Source organism: Pavona decussata, unplaced genomic scaffold, assembly GCF_977016875.1.
Source record: "Pavona decussata unplaced genomic scaffold, jaPavDecu1.1 SCAFFOLD_280, whole genome shotgun sequence".
Lineage (NCBI taxonomy): Eukaryota > Metazoa > Cnidaria > Anthozoa > Scleractinia > Agariciidae > Pavona > Pavona decussata.
Window position 1 is genome coordinate 1,070,803 of NW_028145681.1, and position 15,146 is coordinate 1,085,948.

A 15,146-nucleotide genomic window follows, 5' to 3' on the forward strand; every position below is an offset into this window, starting at 1 on the left:
CTGATTTTAGCCAACTCGGCCTACGGCCTCGTCCGGCTAAGTATCAGATGATTCTCCACGTGATTTCGCAGGATAATTGTGAAATATTCCCGTGATCTTTTCTCACAATGCATCTGAAGTTTATAAAGTACCTGTGTAGTAGCCATTTCTGTGCTTCACAGCAAAGCTTTAGCTACTTCTAAAAAATATCATTACTGATCAGTACCTGAGAATCTTCAGAATCTTCTCTCATCCTTAAGTTTGTAGTTTAATTTGGCAATAACATTCCAGAAATAAATTTTTTACAGATTTATTTCGCATCAGTCGTCCACAGTCGTCCTTCCTTCACTCATGACGGTGTTCCTGTACTCCTTTGTATGCGTTCACCTCTCCTAGGTGGACAACTATTTTCTCTTTCATGGTGGTTGATTCCCTATGAGACCTTCCGTAGTAATTTGTGACTTCAAGAGTGAAAAATTATCATTGGCAGCTCGAAGTTGATATGGATAGAATAACCAGGTCCCGGATACTGAGAAGAGGCTGGTGTCGGTAATATAAACACACAGACCTCCTGTCAACTTTTGACAACTCGGTCAATTACGTCATTGGTGCCTGCTCAAGCAAAGGACATGTACAACATAAGGTCATAATTAATTTTAAACAAACCTTCTTGCGTTTATTGTAGCCAAAATATGATTATCTGTGTTTAAAAAACAAATATTACATACATCCTTGGGAAACAAGTGGTGATGCTTTGTTTGGTAAGACGTTACTGCTTTGTTGCGGTGTTTCTGGTCAACTGTTGCGTCGCCTTGGGAAAAGGTCAGTGAACTATTAAGTCCAAATATTTCACACTTTATAATTCTAGAATACATTGAAGAGGCAAATCGTTCCGGTTATTACCCATTCTAGATTCCAGACGCGTTCAAACGACACTAGCAAGAATTGTTTTGTTTTAGCTATACAATACCCTAAAGGCTTTAACGCTTTTTCTATCTTTTGAGTACTAAATCAATTCTCCGATTCAGGTAACCTTCTTGACCGTTTCATTGCTTCGTTAGGTTTCGACACGGTCTAATACTTCAACTGTTATTTTTTGACAAAAAAAAAAAACACATCTTTAGAATTGAAGGTGTTGCGTACAACATTTCTCAACATTTACTCCGAAGCTAGACACCATTATTTTTAAGATACACGGGGTATTTCTTCTTTGCTATTGACACAATTCGTGTCATTTTACCACCTGTTTCAGACATCTTGCTTCCCAGATGTGTCAAGATTGTTTCAATTAACACCCCTCTGGACGACCCGACAAGAGCTTCGCAAAACTACGGCCTGCACGCCGACAAAAAGAAAGCCGTGCTTTCAGATAAACCGGCAATTTTTAAGGTTCATAAAGGTCTTTTAGATCAGAATGGAACCATTTCACTGGAGGCGCTTTTCCACCCTGGATACTTTCTACGCCATAAAAACTACCAATTTCACTTGGAGAGAGAAGTGAAAAATTCCATGTTCAGTGAGTATTGGTTTTTAATTTGTTTGTTTAGAATAGTTTGAAAAAATATCACCTGATCATGCACTCACAGTGCCAATCAGATTACACCTGTCAACAAATCTGCCTCGCTTCCTTTCTAGAGGAAGGAAAAAAAAATTAACCCAAGCAGACGATATTATATTCTTATAGGTTCTATCGTATTAAACAAAGTAGAAGAAGGTGAAGCAATCTTGCAGGACGATTTCGTTCTTGTTTATCCAGCAGTGGCAGCTGAATCCGTCAGTCAGCGCGATCTTTTAAAGGGAACAAATACTGGATCAGAGAATTAACTCTGCAATGTATGGTAAAGTGCTGAAGTGAAACCATGAATTTCCCACTGAGCGTTAGCTTTAGTAATTAATTGGGAGATCGCACGAGGCAATCATCTGTTGCTCTGCCGACTGAGTTACGAGCTTACTAGGACTAACACTCAGTGAGAAATACGTGGATTCACTTTAGCACTTAAACAAACACTGCAGAGTTAATTCTCTGATCCATCAGTTGCTCTTTTAAAGGTTTGAATCAATTGGAATAACTTCTCGTAAGTAACATAGTTTCCAACGTACATTCCCTGGGACAAAACCAAATGCATATAAAGGTGTTTCAGGACAAAACCAAGTTTATACGTGTCTTGTGTTAATTTAATTTAATTTGATTTTCTGTAGTTAAATCACATAACAGTCTTCTTACTGAAACGAATATGGAAACTTGTGTTGTTTGGCCAAATATCACCGAAACAGTAATATGACCAAGACTCAAACTGAATCGAGAATAAAATCATGAATTTAAAACTGGTTCCAATGTATTAAGGTTTAGCGAGTTTTTTAAGAATCAGAAGCAACAACAACATCAAAACAACAATCTCTATTTAGCAGTACAAACCGTTCGCTAGAAGTGGACAAAAAGTGAAGGAGTCGGGAGGCGGTGTCGCCTAGTCGTTAGGATGCCGGACCCCTAACCCAGCGGTCCCGTGTTCAAGTCCCGCTCTAATCACTTGCATTTGTTTCACGGTAGCCCCGTTTTCAAATCCAAGGGTCACGTTTTGTCAATAGCCAACTGGTTTGCCTCCCACCAGATGGGATTTTTTAACAAATGTTATGTTCATTTTGTATATTGCATTGTCCTCAATTAGCCTTACAGTGATAAATGCATCGACACTTAAATAGTCATATAGTTATCTATATTTTTAAGCCAATAACTTGATTTTCTTTATTCTTCTCACGATTTATGTATTCTTTTTAGCCAAAGATGCTACATTCTTCATTTTGAAAGTCACAGACCACCCAACACTATACGCGTTCGAGCTATACAGTCACCCCAAGTGGTTTATGCGGCATTTGAAGCACAAACCCTACAGAATAGTGCTGAGAAAAGTCAACGAATCAAGTAAAGAAGTCATGGATTCTACATTTTTTCTCGCTCGTCATCGTTGCCCCACGAAAAGAAAAACTGGTAACGTCAACCTTTCAAAGTAGCCTTTTATTTTCAAACGTTGAATAATACGAATTCCCTCAAAACGCGACAACAATAGGCCTTATCACGGTTTTCGACGCCATTTTGAGGAGTAGGCAAACACGTCTTGAAATAACAGTGTTTGTATGGAAACCCGGTGTCAAATAATTTTCATAAAACATCGCTTCTAAAAATATTCATGAAATGGAAACTTTTGGCACTAGGAAAAGGATTTTAAGAAGAAAAATTGGAGGGATGTAACTGTGCCAGAAAGCGTCCAGTCGTGTTTCGAACTTTCCATACATTTCCTTGTATTTTTTCCCGCGAACTATTTTTAGTAGCAGTTCACGGCTGGTTCGCTATACAGACAAATGTATAGAAATATCGAAACGCAGCTAGATGCTTTCTGGCACAGCTACATTCCTCAGTTATTTTTTATAAAATCCTTTGCATAGTGCCTAAAGTTTCCAATTCATGGATTTTTCAGAGGCGATGTTTTATGAAAATTATTTGACATCGGACTTCCATACAAACACTGTTATTCCAAGAAGTGTTTGCCTACTCGTCAAAATGGCGTCGAAAACCGCAATAAAGGCCTATTTGCGGTGTTATTGGCCTTAGATAATATAGAAAAGAGGTACGATTTTATTAAATAAGACATTTTCCTCTGAATTTCAGAAACCACAGCAGAAAAGAAAACAATTCCAGTTGGAGGTGGAACCTTTATTGGTAAGTTATTATGATAACTATGAATAGTGCGCCTGGTACTTTATATACTGTATATCCACCGTTTCTAGTTAGGATATTGTTCCAGCATATGCAAACATCTCTCGCTGGTATCAGAAGCTATCCCAGGAGCGCTTTCCATATAACCAAAATTTTTGGTTCAGCCGGTTGAAATGCATAAGAGACGCGCGGATGAAACGAAATTTTCCGGAACAAATTGACGACCTTCGGCCGGGTACTCCACTGTTACTGATCCATTGGTTCAAATTTTTATTTTCCATTTTGTTGGCTTCTTGTGCCAATCATCGCGACATTCGTGCACGTTTTGACTTACCAATGAGATTGTAAGTTCCCAACTGAAAAGGAGCTTCTTCGCCCAGATGGAGAAAAATGTCTTGAGTCCGTTTACAGTGCGACGCGCCTTACTGTGGCCACCCAACAAACTTTTTTTACAAGTTATCCAATCAGATACGAGAATTTGATTAACGGTCACGCCTCCTTGCAAAGTCCAACAGGCAAGTGATGCAACAACGAATTATGGAAAACATGTCGTTTTGGATTTTATGGCTAACTTGTAAAAAAAAGTTTGTTGGGTGGCCACGGTAAGGCGCTTTACACTGTAACACGGAAATTTCCACAATTTCTAACCGAATGTTATCGGCTAAATGGATAGCGCCTTGTAATGATAATAACGGCTAAGTTTGCACATCCGTTGTAGATGTACATTCGGTGATGCATGCACCACCTGCGCCCCATGATGCCTTATGCGCCTCATATAAATCGCATGTGCTCCGCCACTTCGAACTTCTCGGATTGTTTCAATAGCTAGGAGCTATTACATTCCCCAACGTCTTCTCTACTGGCATACCTACGAAGATGAGCTAGATGAGTTCAACTTTGCAGGCATCTTAGCGGTATCTACCATCAAACTTGAACCTAAATTACTTTCAGAATATCTCTGGAGAAAAATAATCATGTCAATGTGCTATTCACCTCCCAGCCTGTTAGGTTTTGTGTAATTTGTCCTTGCCCTACCAATGGTACCTTAAGGTTTTGGTTGCAACTAACGTAAGAGGCTGAACTTGGAACATTAGTAGTTATTACCGACCTTGAGTCTAATAAAACTCGCCATGCGGTGCTCTCGTAGGAATGCTGGCGGCAGATAAAAAACTATCCTCGTCTATCAAATAAAACAAAAGGAAAAACAGTTAAAGAAACAGTGAAGCAAACCATTGATTTTTTTTTTGATTTTTTTTTTCTATCACTCGTTCTTGTACTTTTTATTTTTGTCATGAGATCATAACGGCAGAGTATATCTACGATACTTTCCATTTTACAGTGTCTCAAGGTATTTGTAAAACGTACAAGCTAGTCCTCCGCGGATGGTATAAACACGTGCGTGACGTGGCATGGATGGTTTCGTGGACATTCGAATGACTGAAGTGGGAGAAAGATGCTAAAATTCTCATTATGTGATTGGCAATTGCTTAACCATCTTGGGAATTCTGGAAATGAGAAGCGAAATAACTTCGAAATAACTTTGTTATCTGCTCCATATATAGTACCAAAAATTTGTAAACATACTTGAACTGACGATGGATACTGAAGCATCCGAAACATGTCTTCCAAACTTAAATCAATGTTGTGTCGTGTTTTTAAAATGTCTAATATCTATTCTCCAGCTACGAATATTCGATAACTTCAGATACATTTTCATTGAAGCAGTGTCTGTATGATGACCTCTTGTGTTTGTTTATTCCGTGATACCAAATGTAAGTCTACTTTAATTTAGACACTGCGGATGAAACAGAGGAAGAAAGCGAGATAACAAACCCAGACGCCAATGATTTGCATGCAGGTGATAAAGATTCTATACAACGTTTTAAAACACTTAGGGCCGGTTATTTAAACAGAGTCTAACTTAGGCCTCGGCTTAAGACAATCAGTGGGCCTCCAAATCTGTTGATAAGTGGTTTATTTTAGGGAGATAAATAGTTTTCTAGTCTGGGATGCAAGCCTTCTTGTTACTGTAAACAACAGACATTGTTTAGATATGACTGCGGGCAAAATTGAAAATGGTTTAGAACGTGGTTTTGTTAAACACCGTCTAAACTGTCTTTTAATAACTGACCCTTAAATTTCATCTTCTGTAGGTGTTTCATATTTATATATTAACTAGCGCGCATGATTTGTTTGCAGTTAATGTGTTATATTAAAAAAAATGTGCTTATTTTTATTTTAGAAGATTTTGACAAGTCATTTCAAACTACTAGTACTAAGGATCCAGGTACGAAGATGTACTTAATTAAAAGTCGGTTTACAGTTAAAGTTAGTTTACTACAGTCTTAAAAGTTGGCCCGACACAAATATAGTTGAAGGAATTTGAGAACTGTTTTAAAACAAAAAAGATACATTCGGAAAGCTACTGAGTTGGCTGAGTTTTATGCAACAATAGCATGCGTAGCTACGGTATTGTCCGCGCGCGAATTTCAAGTTTGACGGCGGAGCCGACATGAGCGGCCTCAGCCGCGAGAAAATACTGTCTCTTCCCAATTCCCCACGCGGCTTCGCTGCTCCGTATCGCAGCTCCGCCGCCTAAAGCGCCTTCGTACGACATTCTGCCAGCTGCACAGGCTAATTCAACGGTTGAAAGTTCGCTGTCTCAGTTCCCTCATCTCCTACAAAATCACTCGGTAGGGTCTTGAAACAATGAAAATATCTTTTGTACACTAGCTTTGGTTCGGGTTCAAGTTTATCCGGAACTCGTGTCAGTATTCTATATTCAAACGAATACTTGCATTTTTCATCATAACCATGACGTTCAATAATTTACTGTGTAATTGCCAATTCTACAGTTGTGTGCTTTGTGACCTGGCCTTTGAGTGAAAGCGAGACTGGCTGGGGCTAACTTTGTTTTGCTACAAACCTCACTGGTTTCAATATACAGTTCTCAAACTCATTAATGATTCATGAAGAGAAAACAAAGGAAATCACTGCCGCAATAAAGATTTAAAAAGATGACCTTATTTATCATAAAATATATGGTGAACTTTTGCTTTGAATTTTTCCAAGAATTATGAATCGCGCCTCGTTTATTCAACCCACTTCTCGCTGTTTGGAATTGTATGAAACGCTCTCCCTCGTGTTTGATGTATAGACCTTCTTCATAAATGGCGGCCGATGAATTATTCTTTTGTTTTCATGAAAATCAGCCCTACTAGCCTCGTCAGCATGTGCAAAATTCAAAAGAAATTTTACTCTGAAATGAGGTTAGTAGAACTAATTAACATATATTGAAAAGAATAATAAATCGGCTGCCATTTATGAAAAAGGTCTATTACATCATGCTGTTCTTATGCTAACTAGTTTGCATTTACATGTGAAACGCAGTGAGGTTTGTATCAAAGCAAGGTCAACCCTAGCCTCGCTTACAATCCAAGACCAGGTCATGAAGCAGACAACTATAAAATGGGCAACTTATTCTTTTAAAGCGTTATGAATGTCTGAAAACCCTAAAATGTTTTTCCTTTGTCATTAGATGATTTGGGAGACTCAATTCGTATACACACGAGTGAAGGTAATGTTGAAATATGATCTGCTATGAACAGTGAATGCTATTCTCTCTCTTATCCTCTCTAATCACCTGCATACTGTAAGGGAATTTTGGAGTAATCGTGATGGCATCAAAACCAGCTCCTAACTGTTCAGGTCAATCGTTCTTTGATAGATGATCAAAAGGGGGACAAGGAATCAATAAAAATACACACAGAAAGTAAGTAACGGCTACTGTTAGCTTTTAATTACCTTACATATAAGAAGCTGTTCTAGTTCTGTTGAGGTCGCTCTTGCACCATATATATATATATATATATATATATATATATATATATATATATATATATATATATATATATATATATATATATATTGCCAACTCACTGAAATAGAGGAATTTAGAATCTCGTTTGCGGCAAATAGCAAACGTAAGATTTGCGTGTATATGTTTTTGAGAAAAAAAAATGAGTACATAGATTGGAATAGTGTAAAACAATTCTGGCCTTTCAAGTTAACGCAAAGTTACTCAATTTTACGGAGAAATTGAAACCATCAAGCGGCAAATAAAGGATAAACATGGTCACGTGGTCATTTCTGGCGTTTCCCGTTTGCCGTAAACGTTATTCTAAATCTTTCCAATTTAACCCACTGTGATATACGTAGAACAGCTAGTCGATTATTAACCCGTCGTTACTTCACTTCTCGTTACCTCACCACGCAAGCGAAACATTGTCAGATACGCCCTCTTTTAAGTTCAGTGTAGCGCAGCCAGCAGTGCAGGCTTTCTTTTTGATGGTCAAGTGTTGCATTAACAGGCGTTTGTGCATTGAGCTACCATCTTGGATTTCCAAACGTAGTGAGCTGGAACGACGCCAGTCTTCTTTTCGTCATAATCCAATATGGCGGCAAGGTACTCCACAAAGAAAATACTGAGCGTTCACTTGCCCCCAAAATACGCCTGCATTGCAAGCTAAGTTCACTGCGATCTAGCTAGTAAATGAGTTCATGCCAATATAGTTGCGTTGCGAAGAAATAATTGCGTGGGATTCCTTGCACATATAAACACTTCGACTTTGCGAGTTGTTATACTTGTTGTGTAATGATCGAAATACTAGGAGTTATGATAAGCTTCTAGGATAAAGTCGGTAATGAGGCTCTACTCACGTTAATACAGCACACGGATATTGCATGAAGTACTCAGCCTTTCTTTCTTTACACAGGTGATTTAAAATCTGACGATAGCTTTGATTCTAGCGATGGTAAGTCGACCTCACATTCTACCTTCTCTTTTAACTTTCTTGTCATATTCTAAACTTCTTATTCCGGATAGTGTCAGGTTCAAAACCAGTGAGTAATGTTAAATTGTATCTCAGGAACTGAATTGCTGCTCAATCACTTTCTTATGAATGGCAAGACTTACGATTTTATCAATACATTTAGACTCTAACGCTTGGGTCACTTGATTTGAGTCCAGAAAGAAAAGTTAATTTGGAGTAATGAAAATTATGTATTATTCTGTAAAGAAATCAGAGTTCTCCTAAGAGGACCTCGAACCTACCAACTTAGCTACAGGAGACTCGTGGGAACTAGCGTTATTTAAAACTGGGGTTCATATGACAAACATTCTTCTTATTGCTAGGATTTGAATGTCGATGTGAGTGGCATTGTGCAATTGAAAAATGCGATGCTATCTTTAGCCTGGTTTAATGGCTATAAATTAACTGATGGGCTAGCTCGCATGAGTCTCCTATACCTCAGGGGTAGAGCACGTACTAGTAATCGGAAGTTTATAGGTTAGATTCCTGTTGGGAGAACTTGGATCTCTTTTTTTTCGAGTATGTCTGTGTCACTGACGGCATTCTCAAGAGTTAATTATACTGAAAAAAAGAAGAGAAACATGGTTGGTGGTAAGACATTCAGTAAAAAATCAAACTTCGGCGTTGTGACAAATACGCCAAATGTTATCACCTAAAGGACGTTTTCTGTGACTTTTGCTAGCTGGCTCAGGAGCTAGCGCTGAGGACATCGTGAAAGAAGTCGAGGAAGGTACGTAGACACTGCTTTGTGATGTTTCAGATTACAAGAGTTTTATAGTTTACTTTCCACTGCTTGCAATTTGTTTCCTTTATGATAATATCTAGTAAGTAAAAGAAAAGGTTATGTGATGTTATATTTTAAGCAAGGGGTAAATATAATTATAATAGATGTACTTTTTTGAGTCAGTGACACAGGCATACTCGGAAAAAAAAAATACAACCATCATTTATTCAACATGCTAAAAATATAACATCACATTTCTTTCACATACATATGCCACACATCGACATTCAAATCCTAACAGTATGCAGGATGTTTCCCACACGAACCTATTTTAATGGCCTTGGCTCCCACGAGTCTCCTGTAGCTCAGTGGTACAGCATCCGACCTAGCAATCGGAAGGTTGTGGGTTCAACTCCTGTTAGAAGAACACGGATTTTGTTTCTCCGAGTTTGCCTGTGTTAATGACTGAAAAAAGATACATTTATTCTGATCGTAGTTAGTAGTTCTGATTTTATTAGACTACAAAAAAGAATGAAGCCTTAAGCCTTTTATGGACGGTGCCTACTGATAAAGAAGTATTTTTGTGTGGTTTATGACTATGCGGGGAAAGCATATCTTGGCAAGGGCTATTGAAATCTAAAAAGAAATTTGGGGGTAGCCACGGATTTTTTTAAGAGATAATTAAGCAACAATTATTCTAAAAAACAGTAAAATACAAAGAATTGTATGGCGTTTTGTTCAAAATTGAAGCTTTTTATCTCTGAAAAATGCATGGTTACCCCCAATTTTCTTTTTGGATGCCAAGAGAACTTGGTAAGTTCTGCTTTCTCCGCATAGTTTTAAGCCGCGCAAAAATATCCCTGTATTAGTAGGCATCGCCATATGAAACTCGAGTATCTCCAGATGTGCAGAACGTATGCGCAGTAACTTAAGTAGGCACCGTTCCCAATTTGTTGTTTTTCTCGACCAATTTTCAGCTTTCAAGATTTCGCAAAGTTCAGACAATGAGACATACCTGGCGAAACTTGAGAAAGACATCCAGGAAAAGGTGAACTCCATAGCTGCGATTGCAGAAGGAGTACCTCAAAACCAATCAGATACTGCTATTAAAAGTCACAAACATAAAGGCAAACGAGTGAATAAGATAGAGATACACACGGAGACAGACGAACCGCCAGCTAACGAAACAGACGTTGAAAAAGAACCAGTGGACAAGTTTACGGAAGCCGATGATGAGGAGAGAACACAGAGGGTGGAAGTTTTGGATCCTGTGATTAAGGAAACGCCGGTGACAGGGAAGACCTCTTCGGATGAAACTAAACTAACTGAAATTGATAAAGACATTGTAATAACGGGGAAGCCCAAATTGAGAGGAAACGTTTTCATAGACACTACAGTGCATTATAAGCATCCTCCTAAAACCGCAAAGAAGGGGAGTTATGTTCACGAGGAGAATATAACTGGTTTTAACATCGATGATTTTAAAACAATGAAAAGCCACTCGAATGCAACTACTGGTCACACGGCAGCTCAAACGACTGGGCATGCGCAACAGCATAAGGCGTATCATGACTACGAAGTAGCCCACAAAGTTTTGAGCAAAAACATCGAGAAATTAAAACACGTACTGAAAGCAATCGAAGATGCTCCCGTAAACAATGGAATCAAAGAACAGGGCACTGAGATGGTGAAGAAAAATGAAGACAACTTGGGAAAAAAACAACGTTCAAACGACAGCGTAGTAACGACAGTTCTCAAGGTCACTGGCACTCCATTAGTTAACAACATCATTTCTTATCTCCCTCCTGCAGGATACAAAGATATGAAAACTCAATCGTCAACAGACATGACCGTCACAAAGTTGCCAGGTCCTCCGGCTGCTCAAGAGATACCTCCCAACAACATCCCACTCGCGAATACTTCTCAAATAAAGAACACCGTGGGAAAGGATAATTCCTTGCAAGATACAAGCAAAAACCAATCTCAGTTGGCTCACACTAATGGCGTACTCTTGGTAACGCAATCCGTGTCAGATACGACTGCGCCAGGATTACACGTGATTCAAGGAAATGGAAACCGACCTAATGTTGATAGAACTGCCCAGGCTTCCGCTGACGTGGTGGACCACATTGCCAATGAACTTGTTCAGCACCACGTCGCCAGTCAGGCCAATACTAACAGCACCAGTAAATGGGTAAACAAGCTAAATCATCATAATAAATCACTACGGGAAACCTTCAAGGAGCTCAAGCCTGATGACTCAAAAATATGTAAGTTTGACTGTTTTGTAGCTTCAATTCAAGAGATGGTACAAAAAGCGGAATTTTACGCGGTCTTTATTTATCATTCCTGCTAATTGGAGACATGGTGCTAGCTGTGATACCGTAGTGTAAAACACTAACAGTACGTATAAAAGCATAGAAATAAATTAATAAGTACATAAAAAACAGCTGCTGCATTTTTTAATAAGATATCCGAAAAGGTCTCTCGGTTTCCAATAGTTTGTTCAAAATTTTTCAAGTTGGGTGAATTACTGATTCCTTAGGATATTTAACAATTACCCTGCGAAATCGCTTGGAATGTCGCCGGATACTTGGCGGACGAGGCCGTAGGCCGAGTTGGCTAAAATCTGGGGATATTCCGCAAGATTGAGCAGGATAACTGTTTTGTTATTCAACACATTCATAACAAAGCACAATTTTATTGCAAAAAAGCTAGAGGCGATCTTTATTCGACATTTCCCCACGACATATGAAATTACGTACATTGCAGGATTTGACTACGGACGACGAATATTGAGTGCACCATGACCATATTTGGGCAGTGTTACAATGTGTTGAATAATAACAGCGTTTAATCAATTCAGACAGGCTGAACACTGACGGTTGTGGTTATTATTTTTCAGTTTATCTACGAGATTGCGAGGACAGGTTTCCAAAGGCATGTGAAGAGTGGGCAGCTCGCCGGTATTGTTTGACGTTTGGAGAACTGATGAAAAGATACTGTAGAAAAGCTTGCAAACTGTGTAGTAAGTAACTGCCAAGGTTGAAAATAGACCTAAAAACAAAAATCTAATAATCGTGCAAACTTTTTGACAGAGGGTTTTTGCATTCGCATATACAAATAAAAAAAATGTAATAAGAATCTCTTGATAAAACAAATATAAAACAACAGGAAATATGTATCTTTCGTGGATTCAGTCACCTATAAAAGAGTTATTCATGTCTGATGCACTGAAGACCGGAAATCGTTTCGTTTTGGTAAAAAAGATTGATGTAATCGCGAGTTGTGCAGGTAGTTAGGTAGTAGTACAGGTAACATAGATCAGAGGAGAAAGTTATCATTTATCAATTATTCCACGAGCGCGCGTTGGATATGAGATGATCGCCTGGTTGGCTATAATCATCTCATACTCAACAAGCGTGAATGGAATAATTGTTTTATTAAAAGAATAACCAAGAAACGTTACTAGATTTTGCTGATTTCGCTTTGCAAGAACAACCAGAAGACCATTTAATGGTCGCTATTTCTCGGGCATGGTATAATCATGACTCATATACCATGGCCGGTTAGCCAGTCAAACCCCTGGCATTGTATTATACAATGATCCAGTTTTTAATAAAAGTAGATATCTCACTTTTCTGGTGTTTGTCCCCTGTCTTTGCCCGTTACTCTTTTGTCCTGTTCTCACTTGGCCAGTGGATTCAGATCCGGGAACAGCTATACTGAGTAATGGTACTGATTATGGTGGTTTTCTTTATTCGTGCTGTACAAACCCAATGTCTTCCGTATTAAAAACTTCCTCAGTTATAATCTTTTTCTTTTAGATAACGTGTTAGCGACGGGATTTACTCCGTGTGACAAGCCATGTGGTGGAGGAGTCAGACTGCGCATGATTAAGGTTAACAATCGTCAAGTTTTGCAGCGAAGGTCGTGCAATACGCATAGGTGCCCAAGTAAGAAAAATATCTCTTACTTTTGTATGTAGCTAGAAAGAATATTTGTATTACAGTGCGTACCACGTAAAAATGCCTTATTTAGACTTGATTGGCTAATTGCGTTGTGACCAATCAGACGCAAGATCAAACCACAATGATAATTTCAAAAATAATTAGACGACGAGCAAAAGTTTTCTATCGGTTGTTATAGTTCATCACTATAACACTTTCTGCAGTCTTATTCGTTTAAATTGATCAATGTGACATAATAGTGTTTATCTACGAAGAGACAATATCAGCGGATAGTGTCCATCGGGCAAAAATATCCAGATGCATAGTACTCGTCCGCGATAAAGCCTTCCATTTGTTTTCCAATTCGTAACAAACGGGTTGCTTTCACTGTATTTTTATCCTGTATGCTGTTTATTCGCCTTTCTATAATTTTGAAATGCAAGTCTCAGTGACTTTTGTGGTGAACAATAAAAACGATAGAATGTTTCTGTCTAGGGACTATCAGTGTAATAGTTGCCCCGAGGAAATTTGACGCTCTTGAAACTAGCGAATAAGCCCTCGAAGTTTCGCTTCTCCACGCAGCAACTATCAGCCGCAAGTCCTTCTCTTGTTTAAATAGTTCGCCACAAGCAAACTATCATTTGAAGTGGATAGAAACGACAGAGCCGGCGAGCCGTAACTCTTGGTAGCATAACAGATTGACCTATCTATTTAAAAAAGAATTTCTCACAAGCAAAGTTAATGACATTGGAATTTTTCGTATTCGTGACGCGATAACAATCTATCAAATATTAGAACGTCTCTGTGTAGCCAGTGGCATTATTAAATGGCGGTACGCCTTGCGGTTTAGTTATCCAGTATTTGATTGGTTTCCTTCGCAACTCACTTACATTCCAGAAACAATTCTATCATTTTTCTTACATTTTTGTAATAAAAACGGGATCGTTTTAAAATGTTGTGTTGATTTCTTCTTGAAGTTCATGGGGGCTACACACCTTATTCGAATTGGTCGGAGTGTAGCGCGACATGTGGCGAAGGAGTGCGTTACCGTCACAGGTCTTGCACAAATCCCAAGCCACAATTCGGTGGACATGGCTGCAGTCGCTTTGGACCTCCTGTTGACACGATGCCATGTGTCAAAGGTTGCAAAGGTAAGGAAAGGCTTGAACCGAATCGGGTGATAAAATGCATACTTCAGCTGTTATAATGTTAAATAAGAATAACAATGGTGACTTTATAGGTAAAATATAACTGAGATCCCTTCCAAAAGAGGGTTTTGAAAAAAGGGTTTTTTCCGTGCTGAGGATCGGCTGAAACATTTCAGAGCATTATGACGTAATGATGCAATTTTTGGATTACTCGTGCTATGTTTGAGACAGACCACACCAAAACGCTTTAATTATTTACCAATACGGCAATTCAGTAGCCCATAACTTGGAGCCTCTATCGGCATTAATTCCTTGAGTCAACCCTTTCCCGAGCAGGTTTAGAACTGCTTTTTAATTTAATTGTCATTGCTCTTCTTTGATTGGGTACTTGAACTGTGGGCCTTCCTAAGGTCCCCTGAGAGCCGTTCTAAAAATAAATCCACTCGGGAAAGGTTTGACTCCATGGCTTGATATTAGAGATAGAAGCGCTGGATTATGGGCTCCTGGCATGCAATTGCTATTTTCAGAACTCTTTTCTCCGATTACTGAGCTGCTTGCAGACTGGAGACAAATTACCGGGACGGGTGTACGAAAATGTCTCGGGCAAAATTGGGACGAACGAGGGATGGGTAGATTAGAAGAAAGAAGAACGAACATAATAATGGTCTCCCTCCACCAAAAAGGATAGTAATCAGTACTGAAATAAACGATGATACCACAATAAGAACGCCTTATTGCAATTAATCGTAACATATTCTATTC

At 38.8% G+C, this 15,146-nt stretch overlaps 1 protein-coding gene across 4 annotated transcripts; it reads left to right on the forward strand.

The window, feature by feature from the left end:
• Nucleotides 1-635: 635 nt before the first annotated feature.
• LOC146455378 (uncharacterized) lies at nucleotides 636-14,444 on the forward strand. Of its 4 annotated transcripts, none has more exons than XM_085094441.1 (14): nucleotides 636-801; nucleotides 1,232-1,495; nucleotides 2,756-2,965; nucleotides 3,644-3,694; nucleotides 5,484-5,549; nucleotides 5,934-5,978; nucleotides 7,230-7,268; nucleotides 7,419-7,463; nucleotides 8,467-8,505; nucleotides 9,245-9,292; nucleotides 10,264-11,556; nucleotides 12,192-12,314; nucleotides 13,114-13,242; nucleotides 14,214-14,444. In XM_085094441.1, exons 1-14 carry the CDS (start codon nucleotides 729-731, stop codon nucleotides 14,441-14,443), a joined length of 2,655 nt encoding a protein of 884 aa, XP_084950567.1. In that variant the 5' UTR covers nucleotides 636-728; the 3' UTR covers nucleotide 14,444. The 4 variants fall into 4 exon arrangements, with proteins under 4 accessions (XP_084950567.1, XP_084950568.1, XP_084950569.1 ...); XM_085094442.1 differs by having other exon boundaries at nucleotides 5,937-5,978; XM_085094443.1 differs by lacking the exon at nucleotides 9,245-9,292.
• The last annotated feature ends 702 nt before the right edge of the window (nucleotides 14,445-15,146 follow it).